Source organism: Bombina bombina, chromosome 1, assembly GCF_027579735.1.
Source record: "Bombina bombina isolate aBomBom1 chromosome 1, aBomBom1.pri, whole genome shotgun sequence".
Lineage (NCBI taxonomy): Eukaryota > Metazoa > Chordata > Amphibia > Anura > Bombinatoridae > Bombina > Bombina bombina.
This window is the reverse complement of record NC_069499.1, coordinates 1,025,927,272-1,025,950,024: the sequence shown is the minus strand read 5'-3', so window position 1 is coordinate 1,025,950,024 and position 22,753 is coordinate 1,025,927,272. Positions and strand designations below refer to the sequence as shown.

Sequence of the window (22,753 nt, the reverse complement as noted above, 5' to 3'; positions counted from 1 at the left end):
CCACAAGCAACTCTGTTTGTGGCGTGTGTGCAGAAAAGGCTTCTTCCGCATCACTCTCCCATACAGCTTCTCCTTGTGCAAAGTGCGCTGAATTGTTGAACGATGCAGTGACACCATCTGCAGCAAGATGTTGTAGGTCTTTGGAGATGGTCTGTGGGCTGTTTTTGACTGTTCTCACCATCCTTTGCTTTTGCCTCTCCGATATTTTACTTGGCCTGCCACTTCTGGCCTTAACAAGAACTGTGCCTGTGGTCTTCCATTTCCTCACTATGTTCCTCACAGTGGACACTGACAGCTTAAATCTCTGCGATAGCTTTTTGTAGCCTTCCCCTAAACCATAATGTTGAACAATCTTTGTTTTCAGGTCATTTGAGAGCTGTTTTGAGCCCCCCATGTTGCCACCCTTCAGAGAAGAATCAAAGAGAACATGCAATTGGCCACCTTAAATAACTTTTCTCATGAGTGGATGCACCGGTCTATGAAGTTCAAGGCTTAATGGGCTCACCAAACCAATTGTGTGTTCCAATTAATCAGTGCTAGGTAGTTACAGGTATTCAAATCAACAAAATGACAAGGGTGCCCAAATTTATGCACCCGTCTAATTTCGTTTTGATGCATATTGCACATTTTTGTTAATCCAATAAACCTCATTTCACTACTGAAATATTACTGTGTCCTTCAGTTATTTGATAGATCAAAATGAAATTGCTGATCCAAACACCCAATTATTTATAAATGAAAACCATGGAAATTGTCAGGGGTGCCTAAACTTTTGCATACAACTGTATATGTAAAACGTGTTTGTTTATTAATTTATATAAATATACATATAAACTTATCTCTATAATTCCAAATATAAGTTTTCCACATTTTAATAACTTGAAAAATATTAGCTGTACAATAATTTGGATGACAATCATAGCTGAAAAATGTCAGCCAAATAAATGCATTTGCAAAAAATATACATGAAATTTAACAATACACACCAATATTTCCATATCCCTACAAAGCGATCACCAACAAAGACTTGCCTTGTCCAAAAAATGATGAAACTTCACCTCTTCCCAGAGTGGATAAAAATAAAAACGTTTTTTTTTTCATTTAAAGGGACAGTAAACTTAAAAAATAATGTTGCAGAATTATATAACATTATCTTAGCGGTAGCATTCCCGCTACCAAACTATAGTGGGCGGGAGCTACATTCAGTTCACTATGTGCAGAATTATATAACATTCATTTTGAAGTTTGGTCCTTTAAGTTTTATTTAAATTAGGATTTATTTTTTTTAATAAAATGTTTTTGAGGAAAAATCTACATATAGTTTTCTACTTAAGAGACATTATAATCTAAAGGTTGTTTATCCTGAAATAAGGATTAATTTTTATTATGTTGCATGAGGATGTAAAATTAATTTTATTAATCCATTTCCAATGTCATTGCATTCCCAGAGGTTTTTGTAAGATTGTTTTGTTTGTTTTTTGTATATCTAGATGATATAATCACGTATACTTTTTTTTTCTGCAAAAATAATATGCATCATCTTCACAGCAAAAATGTTATAAAATAAACATACAAAGTGGAGAAATAAAGCTTAAAGGGACACTGTACCCCAAAAAATTATTTTGTGATTTAGATTGAGCATGACATTTTAAGCAACTTTCTAATCTACTCCTATTATCAAATTTTCTTCATTCTCTTGGTATTTATTTGAAATGCAAGAATGTAAGTTTAGATGCGGCCCATTTTTGGTGAACAACCTGGGTTGTCCTTGCTGATTGGTGGATAAATTCATCCACCAATAAAAAAGTGCTGTCCGGAGTTCTGAACCCAAAAAAAGCTTAGATGCCTTCTTTTTCAAATAAAGATAGCAAGAAAATGAAGAAAAATTGATAATAGGAGTAAATTAGAAAGTTGCTTAAAATTGCACACTCTATCTGAATTACAAAAGAAAAATTTTGGGTTCAGTGTCCCTTTAAGGGGACATAAACCCATATTTTCTTATTTTCCGATACAGATAGAGCATAACACTTTAACCCTGTGAGTGCTAATGACGGCTCTGAGCCGTAACAGAGTTTCTCACTCTGGTGCTAATGACGGCTCAGAGCCGTCATGAGCACTCTCCCACCTTGAGGGAGATCTGGGGGCTCCTTACTGCTGCTACCCCGGCTATCGTGCCTGTAGAGTGACAGGCATCGCCGGGGCTTCACGTGATGCACGGTGACGTCACATGCAATTACGTGATGACGTCACCGCGCAACTTTATTTATACTTAACAATGTTAAGTATAGGAGGATGGGGCAAGATGTCAGTTGCTGCAATTAAAATAAAAAGTCTCTTTATTTAGAAATATTTAAAATACAGAGGGAACATACCCTACTAGAAAAGAAAACAACAGACAATGTTAAGTATAGGAGGATGGGGCATGCTGCTTAGAAGCCTGTGTCTCAGGCATCTAAGCAGCTACAGACCCCCAAGACCCACTGTTGGAAATGTAATCGCCTAACCTTTCCAACAGTGTAAGTCTTGGGGGTCTGTAAAAAAAAAAAAATAATTCAAAAATAAAAAAATCAAAAGAAAATATTAGCACCCAGGTGGGAAATGGCTTAGCAGCCAAAGGGTTAAACGACTTTCAGATTTACTTATTTTATCATATTTGCTTCATTCTCTTGGTATCCTTGGTTAAAGGTGCATCACCGCCATACTGGATGCTTACACACTGGGTGAGCCAATGACAAGAGGCATATAAGTGCGGCATCCAATCAGCAGCTTTAGTAGTGCATTGTTGCTCTTGAGCTTAATTAGGTATTATTTTCAACAAAGATACCAAGAGTGCAAAGCTAATTAGATAACAGTAGTACATTGGAACATTGTTTAAAATTCCATGTTACTTACTGACTAGTGATTTCCAGTCAAAATTTAAATGCACATAGATGAATTACATTTTTGAATAGAAACATATTTGCAATATACATGTATTGGCAAACATGCTTCTAGTAAAAGTTAAATTAGTCAGTAAATAAACTGCTCTGTTTTGGATCCTGTCCTTTTGATTCACCTTAAAGCCAATTTTTTCTTTCACGATTTTAATCAACCTAACATTTACTTCTATTATCTAATTTTGCCTTGAAAAACATACCTTGGTAAGGAACAGCAATGCATTACTGGGAGCTTGCTGCTGATTGATGGCTGCACAAAATGCCTTGTCTCATTGGCTCACCTGATCTGTTCAGATAGCTACAAGTAGTGCAATGTTGCTCATTTAACAAAGGATACCAAGAGAATGAAGCAAAATTGATACCAAAAGTAAATTGCATAGTTGTTTACAATTGTATGCTCTATTTGATTTCATAAAAGAAAAATTTAGGTATCATGTCCCTTTAACATGTTTTCTTTTCAAACACACAAAATGCATTCATTGTAGGATTATGACATTTCCTGTAACATTATATTGATGAACGATTAGACAAGGAAAATGATGGCTGAATTACCTCGTCAACTGTATTAGTTCTTGTGTACCCACTCTTTTGCAAAATGGACCAGGCAATCTCTGTATCATTGACATTCATTTGGCAACCATAGGTCTCCATATACACTTAGAAAAATAATAACATTCTGTCACAAAGAGATTTTTTTTTTGACATTTTCAAAGACAGAGGTGAATACACACATAATATGCAAATAAAACTAAGAATTTGTATTAGGAGGGTTTGATCCTCATTTTGCTACTCAAAATTTACAATTGAATGTAACGGGCAAATGTTAAAGATTATGTTACATATGTTAAGAATTAAAGAATAGAAAATGCATAAATTTAACAACTTAGGAGACAACTGACACCTGAAGTTATATTTTCTCTAAATGCATTGTTATGATGTTCTAAATTAAACACTTAATGGTACCAAACAAAGCTTTGAAAGGACAATAGTCAAAATTAAACGTTCACGATTCAGATAGAGCATGCAGTTTTAGACAACTTTCCAATTTACGTTTAGCTTCAAATTTGCTTTGTTCTTGTATTATCCTTTGTTGATAAGCATGCCTAGATAGGCTCAGTAGAAGCAATACACTGCGGGTAGCTAGCTGCTGATTGACGGCTGCAAATATATGCCTATTGTCATTGGCAAGCCTAAAGTGTTCACCTAGCTCCCAGTAGTGAATAACTGCTCCTTCAACAAAGGATACCAAGTTAATGAAGCAAATTTTATAATAGAAGTAAACCGAAAGGTTGTCTTAAACTAAAACAATCCGTGCTCTAGTGGAAAAAAAAAATTGTGTGAGTGCCATATGGCTATAGCGCTTATTAGAGCACAGTGAAAACCGTCAGCTCACAAAAGCTTATGCTTGAAGTGGGCAGCTGGAGCACAGGGTATTAGAATTTCATTGCTATATTACAAAAGTAAGTTATAGTATATCTTCATTAGAACAGATGAATTAAAGTCCATTTCCTACACTATAAGTTCATTCTTTATTCTTACTCCTCTGCCCTTCACTTAGCCAAGCAAAACTACTTCTCTTCTCTCATATCTTCTCACTCTTCAAACCCTAAACGTCTCTTCTCCACTTTCAACACTCTCCTCTATCCACCTGCACCACCCCCCTCATCTGACTTTAGTGCTCAAGACTTGGCAGATTACTTTTTCAACAAAACACTTACCATCAGAAGCAACATCCCACCACAAGACTGCAACCTTTCATCTGCGCCCCCGGTCACCCCCTCCAACACTCTCAGTACCTTCCCCCCAACCACTGAGAATGAAGTGAGTTCCCTAATATCTTCCTCACACCTCACTACATGCCCCCTTGACCCTATCCCTTCACATCTAATACCCTCTCTGTCGTCTACCCTCACCCCAGCTCTTACTCACATATTCAACCGATCCCTTACTACTGGTTCATTTCCATCATCCTGCAAAGGTCACCCCCATCCTCAAAAAACCCTCCCTCAACCCCAATTATCCTGCAAACTACCGCCCCATATCACTACTTCCGCTAGCTTCTAAAGTCCTGGAAAAACTAGTTTTCGATCGCCTAACACACTTCCTATCCTCCAACTCATTGCTTGACCCCCTGCAATCTGGCTTCCGTCCCCAACACTCAACTGAGACTGCCCTCACCAAGGTTATTAACGATCTTCTTTCTGCTAAAAACAATGGCCACTATTCTATACTTATCTTACTTGACCTGTCTGCTGCCTTTGACACTGTTGACCATCCCATCCTCTTACGGACTCTCAGCTCCCTTGGGCTCTGTGACATTGCCCTCTCCTGGATCCACTCTTATCTCTCTAATAGGTCCTTTTCTGTCTCATTTGCTGGTGACTCATCCTCTCCACTGCCTCTGTCTGTTGGAGTACCTCAAGGCTCTGTTCTAGGCCCTCTACTCTTCTCTATTTATACTTCCTCACTGGGTAAACTTATTAGTAGCTATGGCTTCAACTATCACCTCTATGCTGATGATACTCAGATCTACCTATCCACCCCTGCACTCTCTCCGTCTGTCCTTTCCCACATCAGCGGCTGCTTATCTGGCATTTCTTCCTGGATGGCCTCTCACCACCTAAAAATCAACATGTCCAAGACTGAGCTTCTTCTAATCCCCCCAACTAATTCTACTCCAGTTTCTAACTTTACTATCACTGTTGGTGGCACCACTATCTCCCCATCACCCCAAGTCCGCTGCCTTGGAGTTACACTCGACTCCAATCTGTTCTTCATACCCCACATCCAATCGCTCTCTTCATCCTGTCGCAACCACCTACGCAATATCTCCAAAATTTGTCCTTTTCTAAGTGCTGAAACTACTAAACAGCTAATCCATTCCCTAGTAATTTCCCGGCTTGACTACTGTAACAACCTACTAACTGGCCTTCCTCTCTCTCGCCTCTCCCCCCTTCAATCCATCCTAAATGCCTCTGCTAGGCTAATCCACCTCTCCCGACGCTCTGTATCTGCCGCACCCCTCTGTGAGTCCCTTCACTGGCTCCCCATTCACAGCAGAATTAAATTCAAAATTCTCACTTTGACCTACAAAGCCCTTACCAATGCAGCCCCCCCATACCTGTCTTCACTCATCAACAAATATACTCCAGCTCGTCCCCTAAGATCCAACAACGATCTACTCCTTGCCTCTTCTACCATCACCTCCTCTCATGCTAGACTACAGGACTTCTCTCGTGCGGCACCAACCCTCTGGAACGCACTTCCTCGTGCTGTCAGACTTTCCCCCAACCTCTCCTCCTTTAAATGCTCCCTAAAGACCTTCTTGTTCAGGGAAGCCTATAACCAAATCAGTAACTAATGAATTCCAACTAATAGTTGCCCTCATCTAACTTCACACTAACATCATTCCCACCTTTGCAGTCCCCACCTCCTGTTTCTCACCCTCCTACCCATTTAGATTGTAAGTTCCCACGGGAACAGGGCTCCCAATTCCTCCTGTATTTGTTTGTTAAATTTTGTCTGGTGTCTCATATTGTACTGTCCTTTTATCTTTGTTACCTATGAACAGCGCTGCCGAATCTGTTGGCGCTTTATAAATAAAGAATAATAATAATAATAATAATCTAAAATATTGTTTCCATTCCATATCTGATTAAAATAATTGGAAACTTTACCATCACTTTAAAGGGCCATGATACCCAAATGTCGAAACACTTGAAAGTGATGCAGCATAGCTGTAAAAAGCTGACTAGAAAATATCACCTGAACATCTCTATGTAAAAAAGAAAGATATTTTACCTCAAACGTTCCTCAGTAGCCACATCCCATTGTAAAGGAATTTAAGCAGCAAATCAGTATGTCTGTCCCGGGACAGGCAAGGGAGTGATCCTCCTGCACACTCATGTTATTTCCCTATTCAGTTTAAGGAAGTTTACTATGACATATCATGGGAGTTAAGTGAAATCTTGAGAGATCACAGTAAAAGAGTTCATGACCTCAGCACTGTTGATGCTAATTGGCTGCAGTTCATTTCTTCATTTATTTTTATTTTTTTACCTGTAGCTGTGCAGCACCTGAAGTATAACTTTTTTGCACAGCACTTACTCTGGTGAGCTGAGGAAATTGTGAGGTAAAATATCTTCCTTTTTTTACATAGAGATTCTCAGGTGATATTTTCCGGTCAGCTTTTTACAGTTATACTGCATCAGTTTTAAGTGATTTAGCATATTACAAGTACAAGTATTATGTCCCTTTAAGCTTCCAAAAACATGCATGACTAAGGAAGTATAAAAAATGGGGTACATGGCTTCTGTAGAAAAAGTTCTTAGTTGTGAGCATTGTATTTATTATATGGAAGTATTAAAACAAATATGCTACAATCCACTTACATAAATACCTGCTTCAAATTCTCAAAGGAAAAAAAATGCATGCTGATTGGAAGCTTTAAGTGCATCGACAATGTAATTTAGCTACAGAGGAAATTTTGAGTTACATTTTTTTCCCCTTTTTACATAGAGTTGTCCATGTGATATTTTCTTGTAATATTTTTACCGATATCCTGCATCACTTGCAAGTGATTCCGTGTTTGGGTAGCACGCCCCTTTAACTGCTGAGCCATTTCCACCCATGTGCTGAGATGTTTTGGAGTTTTAGGTACTGTTAAAATTTATGACCTACAGTGGCACTTTTTTAAATGAGAAACCGACACAAAGTTTATATTATTATTTTTTTTGGGGGGGTTCAGCAGACTTTGCAAGAGTCAAACTATATATATTTTATGTATGTATCATGGCACATGAGAAATCTGCTGCAGTTAAAAATGTATATTTGTATTAAAATGTTAAAAAAGTAGTGTAATTTTTTTTTCTTCTTCTAAACTCTGTTGTAAAAGAAGAAGGGGTTATCTAGATATAAAAAACAGAATTTATGCTTACCTGATAAATTACTTTCTCCAACGGTGTGTCCGGTCCACGGCGTCATCCTTACTTGTGGGAATATCTCTTCCCCAACAGGAAATGGCAAAGAGTCCCAGCAAAGCTGGCCATATAGTCCCTCCTAGGCTCCGCCCACCCCAGTCATTCGACCGACGGACAGGAGGAAATATATATAGGAGAAACCATATGGTACCGTGGTGACTGTAGTTAGAGAAAATAATTCATCAGACCTGATTAAAAAACCAGGGCGGGCCGTGGACCGGACACACCGTTGGAGAAAGTAATTTATCAGGTAAGCATAAATTCTGTTTTCTCCAACATTGGTGTGTCCGGTCCACGGCGTCATCCTTACTTGTGGGAACCAATACCAAAGCTTTAGGACACGGATGAAGGGAGGGAGCAAATCAGGTTACCTAAACGGAAGGCACCACAGCTTGCAAAACCTTTCTCCCAAAAATAGCCTCCGAAGAAGCAAAAGTATCAAATTTGTAAAATTTGGCAAAAGTGTGCAGTGAAGACCAAGTCGCTGCCTTACATATCTGGTCAACAGAAGCCTCGTTCTTGAAGGCCCATGTGGAAGCCACAGCCCTAGTGGAGTGAGCTGTGATTCTTTCAGGAGGCTGCCGTCCGGCAGTCTCATAAGCCAATCGGATGATGCTTTTAAGCCAAAAGGAAAGAGAGGTAGAAGTCACTTTTTGACCTCTCCTTTTACCAGAATAAACAACAAACAAGGAAGATGTTTGTCTGAAATCTTTTGTAGCCTCTAAATAGAATTTTAGAGCACGGACTACGTCCAAATTGTGTAACAAACGTTCCTTCTTTGAAACTGGATTCGGACATAAAGAAGGTACAACTATCTCCTGGTTAATATTTTTGTTAGAAACAACCTTAGGAAGAAAACCAGGCTTAGTACGCAAAACCACCTTATCTGCATGGAACACCAGATAGGGCGGAGAACACTGCAGAGCAGATAACTCTGAAACTCTTCTAGCAGAAGAAATTGCAACCAAAAACAAAACTTTCCAAGATAGCAACTTAATATCTATGGAATGTAAAGGTTCAAACGGAACCCCTTGAAGAACTGAAAGAACTAGATTTAGACTCCAGGGAGGAGTCAAAGGTCTGTAAACAGGCTTGATCCTAACCAGAGCCTGAACAAATGCTTGAACATCTGGCACAGCTGCCAGTCTTTTGTGTAGTAAGACAGATAAAGCAGAGATCTGTCCCTTTAGAGAACTTGCAGACAATCCTTTCTCCAAACCTTCTTGTAGAAAGGAGAGAATCTCAGGAATTTTTATCTTATTCCATGGGAATCCTTTGGATTCACACCAACAGATATATCTTTTCCATATTTTATGGTAAATCTTTCTAGTTACCGGTTTTCTGGCCTGAACCAGGGTATCTATCACAGAATCTGAAAACCCACGCTTCGATAGAATCAAGCGTTCAATCTCCAAGCCGTCAGCTGGAGGGAGACCAGATTTGGATGTTCGAATGGACCCTGAACAAGAAGGTCCTGTCTCAAAGGTAGCTTCCATGGTGGAACCGATGACATATTCACCAGATCTGCATACCAAGTCCTGCGTGGCCACGCAGGAGCTATCAAGATCACCGAGGCCCTCTCCTGATTGATCCTGGCTACCAGCCTGGGAATGAGAGGAAACGGTGGAAATACATAAGCTAGGTTGAAGGTCCAAGGTGCTACTAGTGCATCTACTAGAGTCGCCTTGGGATCCCTGGATCTGGACCCGTAGCAAGGAACCTTGAAGTTCTGACGAGACGCCATCAGATCCATGTCTGGAATGCCCCATAATTGCGTTATTTGGGCAAAGATCTCCGGATGGAGTTCCCACTCCCCCGGATGGAATGTCTGACGACTCAGAAAATCCGCCTCCCAGTTTTCCACACCTGGGATGTGGATCGCAGACAGGTGGCAGGAGTGATCCTCCGCCCATTGAATTATTTTGGTCACTTCTTTCATCGCCAGGGAACTCCTTGTTCCCCCCTGATGATTGATATACGCAACGGTCGTCATGTTGTCTGATTGGAACCTTATGAATCTGGCCTTTGCTAGTTGAGGCCAAGCCCTGAGAGCATTGAATATCGCTCTCAGTTCCAGAATGTTTATCGGGAGAAGAGACTCTTCCCGAGACCATAGACCCTGAGCTTTCAGGGATTCCCAGACCGCGCCCCAGCCCACTAGACTGGCGTCGGTCGTGACAATGACCCACTCTGGTCTGCGGAAGCTCATTCCCTGGGACAGATGGTCCAGGGTCAGCCACCAAAGGAGTGAATCTCTGGTCTTCTGATCTACTTGAATCATTGGAGACAAGTCTGTATAGTCCCCATTCCACTGTTTGAGCATGCACAGTTGTAATGGTCTTAGATGAATTCGTGCAAAAGGAACTATGTCCATTGCTGCAACCATCAACCCTACTACTTCCATGCACTGCGCTATGGAAGGACGAGGAACAGAATGAAGAACTTGACAAGAGCTTAGAAGTTTTGACTTTCTGACCTCTGTCAGAAAAATCCTCATTTCTAAGGAATCTATTATTGTTCCCAAGAAGGGAACTCTTGTCGACGGAGACAGAGAACTTTTTTCTATGTTCACCTTCCATCAGTGTGATCTGAGAAAGGCCAGAACGATGTCTGTATGAGCCTTTGCTTTTGACAGGGACGACGCTTGTATTAGAATGTCGTCCAAGTAAGGTACTACTGCAATGCCCCTCGGTCTTAGAACCGCTAGAAGGGACCCTAGTACCTTTGTGAAAATCCTTGGAGCAGTGGCTAACCCGAATGGGAGGGCCACAAACTGGTAATGCTTGTCCACAAAAGCGAACCTTAGGAACTGATGATGTTCTTTATGGATAGGAATATGTAGGTACGCATCCTTTAGATCCACGGTAGTCATAAATTGACTTTCCTGGATAGTGGGTAGAATCGTTCGAATGGTTTCCATCTTGAACGATGGTACCCTGAGAAACTTGTTTAGGATCTTCAAATCCAAAATTGGTCTGAAAGTTCCCTCTTTTTTGGGAACTACGAACAGATTGGAATAAAATCCCATTCCTTGTTCCTTTATTGGAACTGGGTGTATCACTCCCATCTTTAACAGGTCTTCTACACAATGTAAGAACGCCTGTCTCTTTATTTGGTTTGAGGATAAGTGAGACATGTGGAACCTTCCCCTTGGGGGTAGTTCCCTGAATTCCAGGAGATAACCTTGAGAAACTATTTCTAGCGCCCAGTGATCCTGAACATCTCTTGCCCAATCCTGAGCAAAGAGAGAGAGTCTGCCCCCCACTAGATCCGGTCCCGGATCGGGGGCTACTCCTTCATGCTGTTTTGTTAGCAGCGGCAGGCTTCTTGGCCTGCTTACCCTTGTTCCAGCCTTGCATCGGTTTCCAGGCTGGTTTGGGTTGTGAGGCATTACCCTCTTGCTTAGAGGAAGCAGAATTAGAGGCCGGTCCGTTCCTGAAATTGCGAAAGGAACGAAAATTAGACTTATTTTTGGCCTTGAAAGGCCTATCTTGTGGAAGGGCGTGGCCCTTTCCCCCAGTGATGTCTGAAATAATCTCTTTCAATTCTGGTCCAAATAGAGTTTTACCTTTGAAAGGGATGTTAAGCAATTTTGTCTTGGATGACACATCCGCTGACCAAGACTTTAGCCAAAGCGCTCTGCGCGCCACGATAGCAAACCCTGAATTTTTCGCCGCTAATCTAGCTAATTGCAAAGCGGCATCTAAAATAAAAGAGTTAGCCAACTTAAGTGCGTGAACTCTGTCCATAACCTCCTCATATGGAGTCTCTCTACTAAGCGAGTTTTCTAGTTCCTCGAAACCAGAACCACGCTGCTGTAGTGACAGGAACAATGCACGAAATGGGTTGTAGAAGGTAACCTTGCTGTACAAAACTCTTTTTAAGCAAACCCTCCAATTTTTTATCCATAGGATCTTTGAAAGCACAACTATCTTCGATTGGAATAGTAGTGCGTTTGTTAAGAGTAGAAACTGCCCCCTCGACCTTAGGGACTGTCTGCCATAAGTCCTTTTTGGGGTCAACCATAGGAAATAATTTCTTAAATATAGGGGGGGGAACAAAAGGTATGCCGGGCTTTTCCCACTCCTTATTTACTATGTCCGCCACCCGCTTGGGTATAGGAAAAGCGTTGGGGTGCACCGGAACCTCTAGGAACTTGTCCATCTTGCATAATTTCTCTGGAATGACCAAGTTGTCACAATCATCCAGAGTAGATAACACCTCCTTAAGCAGTGCGCGGAGATGTTCTAATTTAAATTTAAATGTCACAACATCAGGTTCAGCTTGTTGAGAAATTTTTCCTGAATCTGAAATTTCTCCATCAGACAAAACCTCCCTCATGGCCCCTTCAGATTGGTGTGAGGGTATGACAGAACAATTATCATCAGCGCCCTCCTGCTCTTCAGTGTTTAAAACAGAGCAATCGCGCTTTCTCTGATAAGTAGGCATTTTGGATAAAATATTTGCTATGGAGTTATCCATTACAGCCGTTAATTGTTGCATGGTAATAAGCATTGGCGCACTAGATGTACTAGGGGCCTCCTGTGTGGGCAAAACTGGTGTAGACACAGTAGGAGATGATGTAGTATCATGTTTACTCCCCTCATCTGAGGAATCATCTTGGGCAATTTCATTATCTGTGGCAGTACTGTCCTTACTTTGTTTGGACGCTATGGCACAATTATCACATAAATTTAAATGGGGAGACACATTGGCTTTCATACATATAGAACATAGCTTATCTGAAGGCACAGACATGTTAAACAGGCTTAAACTTGTCAACAAAGCACAAAAAACGTTTTAAAACAAAACCGTTACTGTCTCTTTAAATTTTAAACAGAAAACACTTTATTACTGAATATGTGAAAAAGTATGAAGGAATTGTTCAAAAATTACCAAAATTTCACCACAGTGTCTTAAAGCATTAAGAGTATTGCACACCAAATTTCAGAGCTTTAACCCTTAAAATAACGGAACCGTTTACAAATTTAACCCCTATACAGTCCCAGCTATAGCCTTTGCTGGGACCCAACCAAGCCCAGAGGGGAATACGATACCAATTGACGCCTTCTAGAAGCTTTTCCAGCAAATTTCAGATCCTCACACATGCATCTGCATGCCCTGCTCTCAAAAAACAACTGCGCAGTAATGGCGCGAAAATGAGGCTCAGTCTACAACTAGGAAGGCCCCCTGACTGGAAAATGCGTCTAACATAGTGCCTGCCGTTTAATAAACGTTCCCCAAGTTTATAAATGCGAATTGTCAGCATAAATATGAATAAAATGCCCAAATAAAGCAATCGATTTAGCCCATTAAAAAGGTCTACCAGTTTTTTAGCCCATATTAAGCCCTTTATTCTGTTTGCTTGACTAAGAAAATGGCTTACCGGTCCCCATGAGGGGAAATGACAGCCTTCCAGCATTACATGGTCTTGTTAGAAATATGGCTAGTCATACCTTAAGCAGAAAAGTCTGCTAACTGTTTCCCCCAACTGAAGTTACTTCATCTCAACAGTCCTATGTGGAAACAGCAATCGATTTTAGTTACTGTCTGCTAAAATCATCTTCCTCTCACAAACAGAAATCTTCATCCTTTTCTGTTTCAGAGTAAATAGTACATACCAGCACTATTTTAAAATAATAAACACTTGATAGAAGAATAAAAACTACATTTAAACACCAAAAAACTCTTAACCATCTCCGTGGAGATGTTGCCTGTGCAACGGCAAAGAGAATGACTGGGGTGGGCGGAGCCTAGGAGGGACTATATGGCCAGCTTTGCTGGGACTCTTTGCCATTTCCTGTTGGGCAAGAGATATTCCCACAAGTAAGGATGACGCCGTGGACCGGACACACCAATGTTGGAGAAAAGGCCCTTTGGGTATATTCATATAACTTTGATCTGCACATATAGGGGCACTCATGAGCCTTTACTTAATAAATTAATACATTGTAATTCCTGGATCACCTATCAATTAAAAGCTATAAAGGGGCATATTTTCAAAAGGTGGTTTCTGTGCTTTAAATCTAGGGGTCTTGGGGGTCTCTAGGCCTTCTTAATTAACTGTTAAAGGCCCATAGAGACACCATTCTTACAAAATGTGTGTATTTTTTATTTTTATGTTTTTTAAATGATGTTTTACTTGCCTTTCAAACAATGAGTCTTGGGGGCTTCTAGGCCTTAAGAGATAGAGTAGTTTGAATACTTACCCCCTACACCTAGCTCCCTTAAAGGTTTTTTTTATTTATTTAATGATTCAGATAGTGCATACAATTTCAAACAACTTTCCAGATTACTTATATTATCTAATTTGGTGCATTCTCTTGGTATTCTTTGTTGAAGGAAGAAGCAATACACAACTGGGAGCTAGCTGAAAGCCAATGACAAGAAGCATAAATGGGCATCTGAGACTACCTAGGTATACTATTAAATTAAGGATACAAAGAGAATAAAATAAGTTAGATAATAGAAATATATTGGAAAGTTATTTAACCCCTTCACCCAAAACTATGTATATATACGTTGTGCGGTACTTTGGCTATCGTACCGCACGACATATATACGTTGTTGCTTCAGGATAATCCAGCAATCTCGGCTGTTAAGTTACAGCTGAGATCTGGAGCTCCTGAAGCTTCAGGCATCTCCCGCATATGGAGCCGGAGCGCGATCGGTGCTCCGCCTCCATATGAGGGCAGATGCCTGATCGATACAGACAGTGACACTGTGTGTCACCATCTGTAACGATCTTTTGGTGGAGCCGGCGGGAGGTGTGGGCGGGAGGTGGTCGGTCGGCCCAGCAGAGGGAGGCAGGAGGAAGTGGAAGGGGCCCTACTCTGGAGGAATTATTTTTTGTAAAGTGACAGGGAGGGATAGGGCAGCTACACTATGGAAAAGGGTGTGGGAGGGCCCTTAAATAAAGATTGTGGGTGGGTGGGGGGACACTAAGCTACGGAAAAGTAAAAAAAAACAGAATTTATGTTTACCTGATAAATTACTTTCTCCAACGGTGTGTCCGGTCCACGGCGTCATCCTTACTTGTGGGATATTCTCTTCCCCAACAGGAAATGGCAAAGAGCCCAGCAAAGCTGGTCACATGATCCCTCCTAGGCTCCGCCTTCCCCAGTCATTCGACCGACGTAAAGGAGGAATATTTGCATAGGAGAAACCATATGATACCGTGGTGACTGTAGTTAAAGAAAATAAATTATCAGACCTGATTAAAAAACCAGGGCGGGCCGTGGACCGGACACACCGTTGGAGAAAGTAATTTATCAGGTAAACATAAATTCTGTTTTCTCCAACATAGGTGTGTCCGGTCCACGGCGTCATCCTTACTTGTGGGAACCAATACCAAAGCTTTAGGACACGGATGAAGGGAGGGAGCAAATCAGGTCACCTAGATGGAAGGCACCACGGCTTGCAAAACCTTTCTCCCAAAAATAGCCTCAGAAGAAGCAAAAGTATCAAACTTGTAAAATTTAGTAAAAGTGTGCAGTGAAGACCAAGTCGCTGCCTTACATATCTGATCAACAGAAGCCTCGTTCTTGAAGGCCCATGTGGAAGCCACAGCCCTAGTGGAATGAGCTGTGATTCTTTCAGGAGGCTGCCGTCCGGCAGTCTCGTAAGCCAATCTGATGATGCTTTTAATCCAAAAAGAGAGAGAGGTAGAAGTTGCTTTTTGACCTCTCCTTTTACCAGAATAAACAACAAACAAGGAAGATGTTTGTCTAAAATCCTTTGTAGCATCTAAATAGAATTTTAGAGCACGAACTACATCCAAATTGTGCAACAAACGTTCCTTCTTTGAAACTGGATTCGGACACAAAGAAGGTACGACTATCTCCTGGTTAATGTTTTTGTTAGAAACAACTTTCGGAAGAAAACCAGGTTTAGTACGCAGAACCACCTTATCTGCATGGAACACCAGATAAGGAGGAGAACACTGCAGGGCAGATAATTCTGAAACTCTTCTAGCAGAAGAAATTGCAACCAAAAACAAAACTTTCCAAGATAATAACTTAATATCAACGGAATGTAAGGGTTCAAACGGAACCCCCTGAAGAACTGAAAGAACTAAATTGAGACTCCAAGGAGGAGTCAAAGGTTTGTAAACAGGCTTGATTCTAACCAGAGCCTGAACAAAGGCTTGAACATCTGGCACAGCTGCCAGCTTTTTGTGAAGTAACACAGACAAGGCAGAAATCTGTCCTTTCAAAGAACTTGCAGATAATCCTTTCTCCAAACCTTCTTGAAGAAAGGATAGAATCTTAGGAATTTTTATCTTGTCCCAAGGGAATCCTTTAGATTCACACCAATAGATATATTTTTTCCATATTTTGTGGTAGATTTTTCTAGTTACAGGCTTTCTGGCCTGAACAAGAGTATCAATGACAGAATCTGAGAACCCTCGCTTTGATAAGATCAAGCGTTCAATCTCCAAGCAGTCAGTTGGAGTGAGACCAGATTCGGGTGTTCGAACGGACCTTGAACAAGAAGGTCTCGTCTCAAAGGTAGCTTCCATGGTGGAGCCGATGACATATTCACCAGGTCTGCATACCAAGTCCTGCGTGGCCACGCAGGAGCTATCAAGATCACCGAAGCCCTCTCCTGATTGATCCTGGCTACCAGCCTGGGAATGAGAGGAAACGGCGGGAATACATAAGCTAGTTTGAAGGTCCAAGGTGCTACTAGTGCATCTACTAGAGTCGCCTTGGGATCCCTGGATCTGGACCCGTAGCAAGGAACCTTGAAGTTCTGACGAGAGGCCATCAGATCCATGTCTGGAATGCCCCACAGTTGAGTGATTTGGGCAAAGATTTCCGGATGGAGTTCCCACTCCCCCGGATGAAATGTCTGACGACTCAGAAAATCCGCTTCCCAGTTTTCCACTCCTGGAATGTGGATTGCAGACAAGTGGCAGGAGTGAGTCTCCGCCCATTGAATGATTTTGGTCACTTCTTCCATCGCCAGGGAACTCCTTGTTCCCCCCTGATGGTTGATGTACGCAACAGTCGTCATGTTGTCTGATTGAAACCGTATGAACTTGGTCTTTGCTAGCTGAGGCCAAGCCTTGAGAGCATTGAATATCGCTCTCAGTTCCAGAATATTTATCGGGAGAGTAGATTCTTCCCGAGACCAAAGACCCTGCGCTTTCAGGGGTCCCCAGACCGCGCCCCAGCCCACCAGACTGGCGTCGGTCGTGACAATGACCCACTCTGGTCTGCGGAAGCTCATCCCCTGTGACAGGTTGTCCAGGGACAGCCACCAACTGAGTGAATCTCTGGTCCTCTGATCTACTTGTATCGTCGGAGACAAGTCTGAATAGTCCCCATTCCACTGACTGAGCATGCACAGTTGTAATGGTCTTAGATGAATTTGCGCAAAAGGAACTATGTCCATTGCCGCTACCATCAAACCTATTACTTCCATGCACTGCGCTATGGAAGGAAGAGGAACAGAATGAAGTATTTGACAAGAGTTTAGAAGTTTTGATTTTCTGGCCTCTCTCAGAAAAATCCTCATTTCTAAGGAGTTTATTATTGTTCCCAAGAAGGGAACCCTCGTTGACGGAGATAGAGAACTTTTTTCTACGTTCACTTTCCACCCGTGAGATCTGAGAAAGGCCAGGACAATGTCCGTGTGGGCCTTTGCTTGTGGAAGGGACGACGCTTGAATCAGAATGTCGTCCAAGTAAGGTACTACTGCAATGCCCCTCGGTCTTAGCACCGCTAGAAGGGACCCTAGTACCTTTGTGAAAATTCTTGGAGCAGTGGCTAATCCGAACGGAAGTGCCACAAACTGGTAATGCTTGTCCAGGAATGCGAACCTTAGGAACCGATGATGTTCCTTGTGGATAGGAATATGTAGATACGCATCCTTTAAATCCACCGTGGTCATGAATTGACCTTCCTGGATGGAAGGAAGAATTGTTCGAATGGTTTCCATTTTGAACGATGGAACCTTGAGAAACTTGTTTAGGATCTTGAGATCTAAGATTGGTCTGAATGTTCCCTCTTTTTTGGGAACTACGAACAGATTGGAGTAGAACCCCATCCCTTGTTCTCCTAATGGAACAGGATGAATCACTCCCATTTTTAACAGGTCTTCTACACAATGTAAGAATGCCTGTCTTTTTATGTGGTCTGAAGACAATTGAGACCTGTGGAACCTCCCCCTTGGGGGAAGCCCCTTGAATTCCAGAAGATAACCTTGGGAGACTATTTCTAGCGCCCAAGGATCCAGAACATCTCTTGCCCAAGCCTGAGCGAAGAGAGAGAGTCTGCCCCCCACCAGATCCGGTCCCGGATCGGGGGCCAACATCTCATGCTGTCTTGGTAGCAGTGGCAGGTTTCTTGGCCTGCTTTCCTTTGTTCCAGCCTTGCATTGGCCTCCAGGCTGGCTTGGCTTGAGAAGTATTACCCTCTTGCTTAGAGGACGTAGCACTTGGGGCTGGTCCGTTTCTGCGAAAGGGACGAAAATTAGGTTTATTTTTGGCCTTGAAAGACCTATCCTGAGGAAGGGCGTGGCCCTTGCCCCCAGTGATATCAGAAATAATCTCTTTCAAGTCAGGGCCAAACAGCGTTTTCCCCTTGAAAGGAATGTTAAGCAATTTGTTCTTGGAAGACGCATCCGCTGACCAAGATTTTAGCCAAAGCGCTCTGCGCGCCACAATAGCAAAACCAGAATTTTTCGCCGCTAACCTAGCCAATTGCAAAGTGGCGTCTAGGGTGAAAGAATTAGCCAATTTGAGAGCATGAATTCTGTCCATAATCTCCTCATAAGAAGAATTATTATTGAGCGCCTTTTCTAGTTCATCGAACCAGAAACACGCTGCTGTAGTGACAGGAACAATGCATGAAATTGGTTGTAGAAGGTAACCTTGCTGAACAAACATCTTTTTAAGCAAACCCTCTAATTTTTTATCCATAGGATCTTTGAAAGCACAACTATCTTCTATGGGTATAGTGGTGCGTTTGTTTAGAGTAGAAACCGCCCCCTCGACCTTGGGGACTGTCTGCCATAAGTCCTTTCTGGGGTCGACCATAGGAAACAATTTCTTAAATATGGGGGGAGGGACGAAAGGTATACCGGGCCTTTCCCATTCTTTATTTACAATGTCCGCCACCCGCTTGGGTATAGGAAAAGCTTCGGGGGGCCCCGGGACCTCTAAGAACTTGTCCATTTTACATAATTTCTCTGGAATGACCAAATTCTCACAATCATCCAGAGTAGATAACACCTCCGTAAGCAGAGCGCGGAGATGTTCCAATTTAAATTTAAATGTAATCACATCAGGTTCTGCTTGTTGAGAAATTTTCCCTGAATCTGAAATTTCTCCCTCAGACAAAACCTCCCTGGCCCCCTCAGACTGGTGTAGGGGCACTTCAGAACCAATATCATCAGCGTCCTCATGCTCTTCAGTATTTTCTAAAACAGAGCAGTCGCGCTTTCGCTGATAAGTGGGCATTTTGGCTAAAATGTTTTTGATAGAATTATCCATTACAGCCGTTAATTGTTGCATAGTAAGGAGTATTGGCGCACTAGATGTACTAGGGGCCTCCTGTGTGGGCAAGACTGGTGTAGACGAAGGAGGGGATGATGCAGTACCATGCTTACTCCCCTCACTTGAGGAATCATCTTGGGCATCATTTTCTCTAAATTTTGTGTCACATAAATCACATCTATTTAAATGAGAAGGAACCTTGGCTTCCCCACATACAGAACACAGTCTATCTGGTAGTTCAGACATGTTAAACAGGCATAAACTTGATAACAAAGTACAAAAAACGTTTTAAAATAAAACCTTTACTGTCACTTTAAATTTTAAACTGAACACACTTTATTACTGCAAATGTGAAAAAGTATGAAGGAATTGTTCAAAATTCACCAAAATTTCACCACAGTGTCTTAAAGCCTTAAAAGTATTGCACACCAAATTTGGAAGCTTTAACCCTTAAAATAACGGAACCGGAGCCGTTTTTATATTTAACCCCTTTACAGTCCCTGGTATCTGCTTTGCTGAGACCCAACCAAGCCCAAAGGGGAATACGATACCAAATGACGCCTTCAGAAAGTCTTTTCTATGTATCAGAGCTCCTCACACATGCATCTGCATGTCATGCTTCCCAAAAACAAGTGCGCAATAGAGGCGCGAAAATGAGACTCTGCCTATGATTAGGGAAAGCCCCTAGAGAATAAGGTGTCCAATACAGTGCCTGCCGGTTATTTTACATAATTCCCAAGATTAAAATAATTCCTCAAGGCTATGGAGTATAAAATATGCTTATATATAAATCGTTTTAGCCCAGAAAATGTCTACAGTCTTAAAAGCCCTTGTGAAGCCCTTTTTTTCTTTATGTAATAAAAATGGCGTACCGGATCCCATAGGGAAAATGACAGCTTCCAGCATTACATCGTCTTGTTAGAATGTGTCATACCTCAAGCAGCAAAAGTCTGCTCACTGTTTCCCCCAACTGAAGTTAATTCCTCTCAACAGTCCTGTGTGGAAACAGCCATCGATTTTAGTAACGGTTGCTAAAATCATTTTCCTCTTACAAACAGAAATCTTCATCTCTTTTCTGTTTCAGAGTAAATAGTACATACCAGCACTATTTTAAAATAACAAACTCTTGATTGAATAATAAAAACTACAGTTAAACACTAAAAAACTCTAAGCCATCTCCGTGGAGATGTTGCCTGTACAACGGCAAAGAGAATGACTGGGGAAGGCGGAGCCTAGGAGGGATCATGTGACCAGCTTTGCTGGGCTCTTTGACATTTCCTGTTGGGGAAGAGAATATCCCACAAGTAAGGATGACGCCGTGGACCGGACACACCTATGTTGGAGAAAATATAATAATAAAAAAATAAAAAAATACATATATATTTTTTTATTTAAAAAAAAAAAAAAAAAACGTTTTTTCAGGTACTGGCAGATAGCTGCCAGTACCTAAGATTGCGACAATAGTTAGGGCAGGGGAGGTTTAGATCGTTTTTTTTTTTTAGGGGGATCAGGGAGATTTGAGGGTTAGGACAATCCTACACTGCAGACAAAAAAAATAATAATAAAGTTTTTATTTTTTTTATTAGCAGACTGTCTGCCAGTACTTAAGATAGGGGTGAGGGAGGGAAGACAGCTGTTTGTGAGGGATCAGGTAGGGATCAGGGGGTGGGGAGTGTCAGGTAGGAGGCTAATCTCTACACTAAAGCCAACAACCTTTTAAGCTACCTAATTAACCCTTTCACTGCCGGGAATAATTGCTGGGCAATTAGCCTTTTAATTACCAATAAGCAATGGCAGTCATATATGTCTGCTATTTCTGAACAAAGGGCATCTCAGAGAAACTTTTACAAACATTTGTGTCATGATTGCACAAGCAGTATGAAAATAATTTCTGTGAGAAACCCAAAGTTTGTGAAAAAAGTACCACATTTTTTTATTTGATGGCATTTGGCGGTGAAATGGTGGCATGAAATATACCAAAATGGGCCTAGATTAATACCTAGGATTGTCTACTTAAAATATATTTGATAGGTAAATAAAAAAAAACAAGGCTCTATTTCTATTTAAATAGAGTGATAGCAAAAATGCTAAAAATACTCTGGTATTTTGGGAAAGTTTTTGTCTGGAAGTCCCGGTAGTGAAAGGGTCCATGTCCCTTTGCAGCAACCCGACAATTCCAGGTTTCCACCGTCTGGTGGATTCCCCTGTTGCGTGATGCGGAGGTAAGTATAGGGGTGTCGCATTGAGCACCTCCCTCCTCCTCGGGATAACAACAGGTGGTTATCATCCACACTAAACCACGTGTCTACATGAGCAGCAAAGGGGTTAAAGTGAATGTAAACTTTCACAAATGAGTGCCCGGTTTTTAAAAATACTATTTAAAACAGGGGCACTTTCATTCATGAAAGTTTACATTTCACCGATTTTGTTAAAATACTTACCTTTCCTTCTTGCAAGCCAGTGCAGCAATTCCCCCCCGCCTGCTGCTCGTCTCTTCATACGTCAGCAATGAAGAATCTGGCTTCCTCCAATCACTGCATGGCCTCAGGCAATGTTTGCTCTGGGGGGTAAGCCGTGATTGGAGGAAGCCGGATTTGTCATTGCTAACGTATGAAGAGACGAGCGGCAGGCGGGGGGAATCGCTGCTCCGGCTTGCAGGAAGAAAAGATATTTGAACAAAACCGGTGAAATGTAAACTTTCATGAATGAAAGTGCCCCTGTTTTTAATAGCATTTTTAAAAACCGGGCACTCATTTGTGAAAGTTTACAGTCACGTTAATGGAAATCTTCAGCTTTCTTTCAGTTATCTCTACGAACATGCAAAAGGAAACATACTTCATCACATTTTTAAATGTGTGCCTGGCTTCTGAATATTCTTAATGAATTCTAAATTTGTTAATATTCATTAATATTCAAACAGACCTTTATTATTCACTAAAGATGCAGAATTCTGAATATAAGGAGGGGGGTCTTCATCAACAGATGGGTGTAATTTTTCAATAGGAGCAGACATATTTAAAAAATCTTTCAGCTGTGGTCCAGATGCAATTTTTGTGCTAAATTCTCCTTTTCTCTTCATCATTTCTATAGTATTTGGAATGCTGGAAGTCATACATCTTCGATGAAACCAAAGACTTGCGCGAGAAAAAAGCCTGAAGTATTTTAATGGCTCCATCGGTACCTAAATCCAAAACAAGATTGAATTATTTTTTTTAAACGATAACATGGATAAGAAGATCATGATGTAACTGCCTGCTACAGTTGTTAGTAACATTAAAATAATTATTAACAGTTTGAAACATATTGTTAAAATGTTTACATAAAAATGAATTAAC

The 22,753-nt window shown here is 41.4% G+C and overlaps 1 protein-coding gene across 3 annotated transcripts in view; it reads right to left on the bottom strand.

Annotated features, from left to right (window-relative positions):
• The window catches only part of CDK5RAP1 (CDK5 regulatory subunit associated protein 1), a 240,039-nt gene that overhangs the window by 194,112 nt on the left and 23,174 nt on the right, over positions 1–22,753 (bottom strand). For all 3 annotated transcript variants that reach the window (XM_053719195.1, XM_053719152.1, XM_053719167.1), the window contains 2 exons: positions 22,341–22,599; positions 3,489–3,592 (listed from right to left, as the gene is read on the bottom strand). In XM_053719195.1, the coding sequence (XP_053575170.1) occupies positions 3,489–3,592; positions 22,341–22,593 (357 nt within the window). In that variant the 5' untranslated portion in view covers positions 22,594–22,599. The remainder of the gene's footprint in view (positions 1–3,488; positions 3,593–22,340; positions 22,600–22,753) is intronic.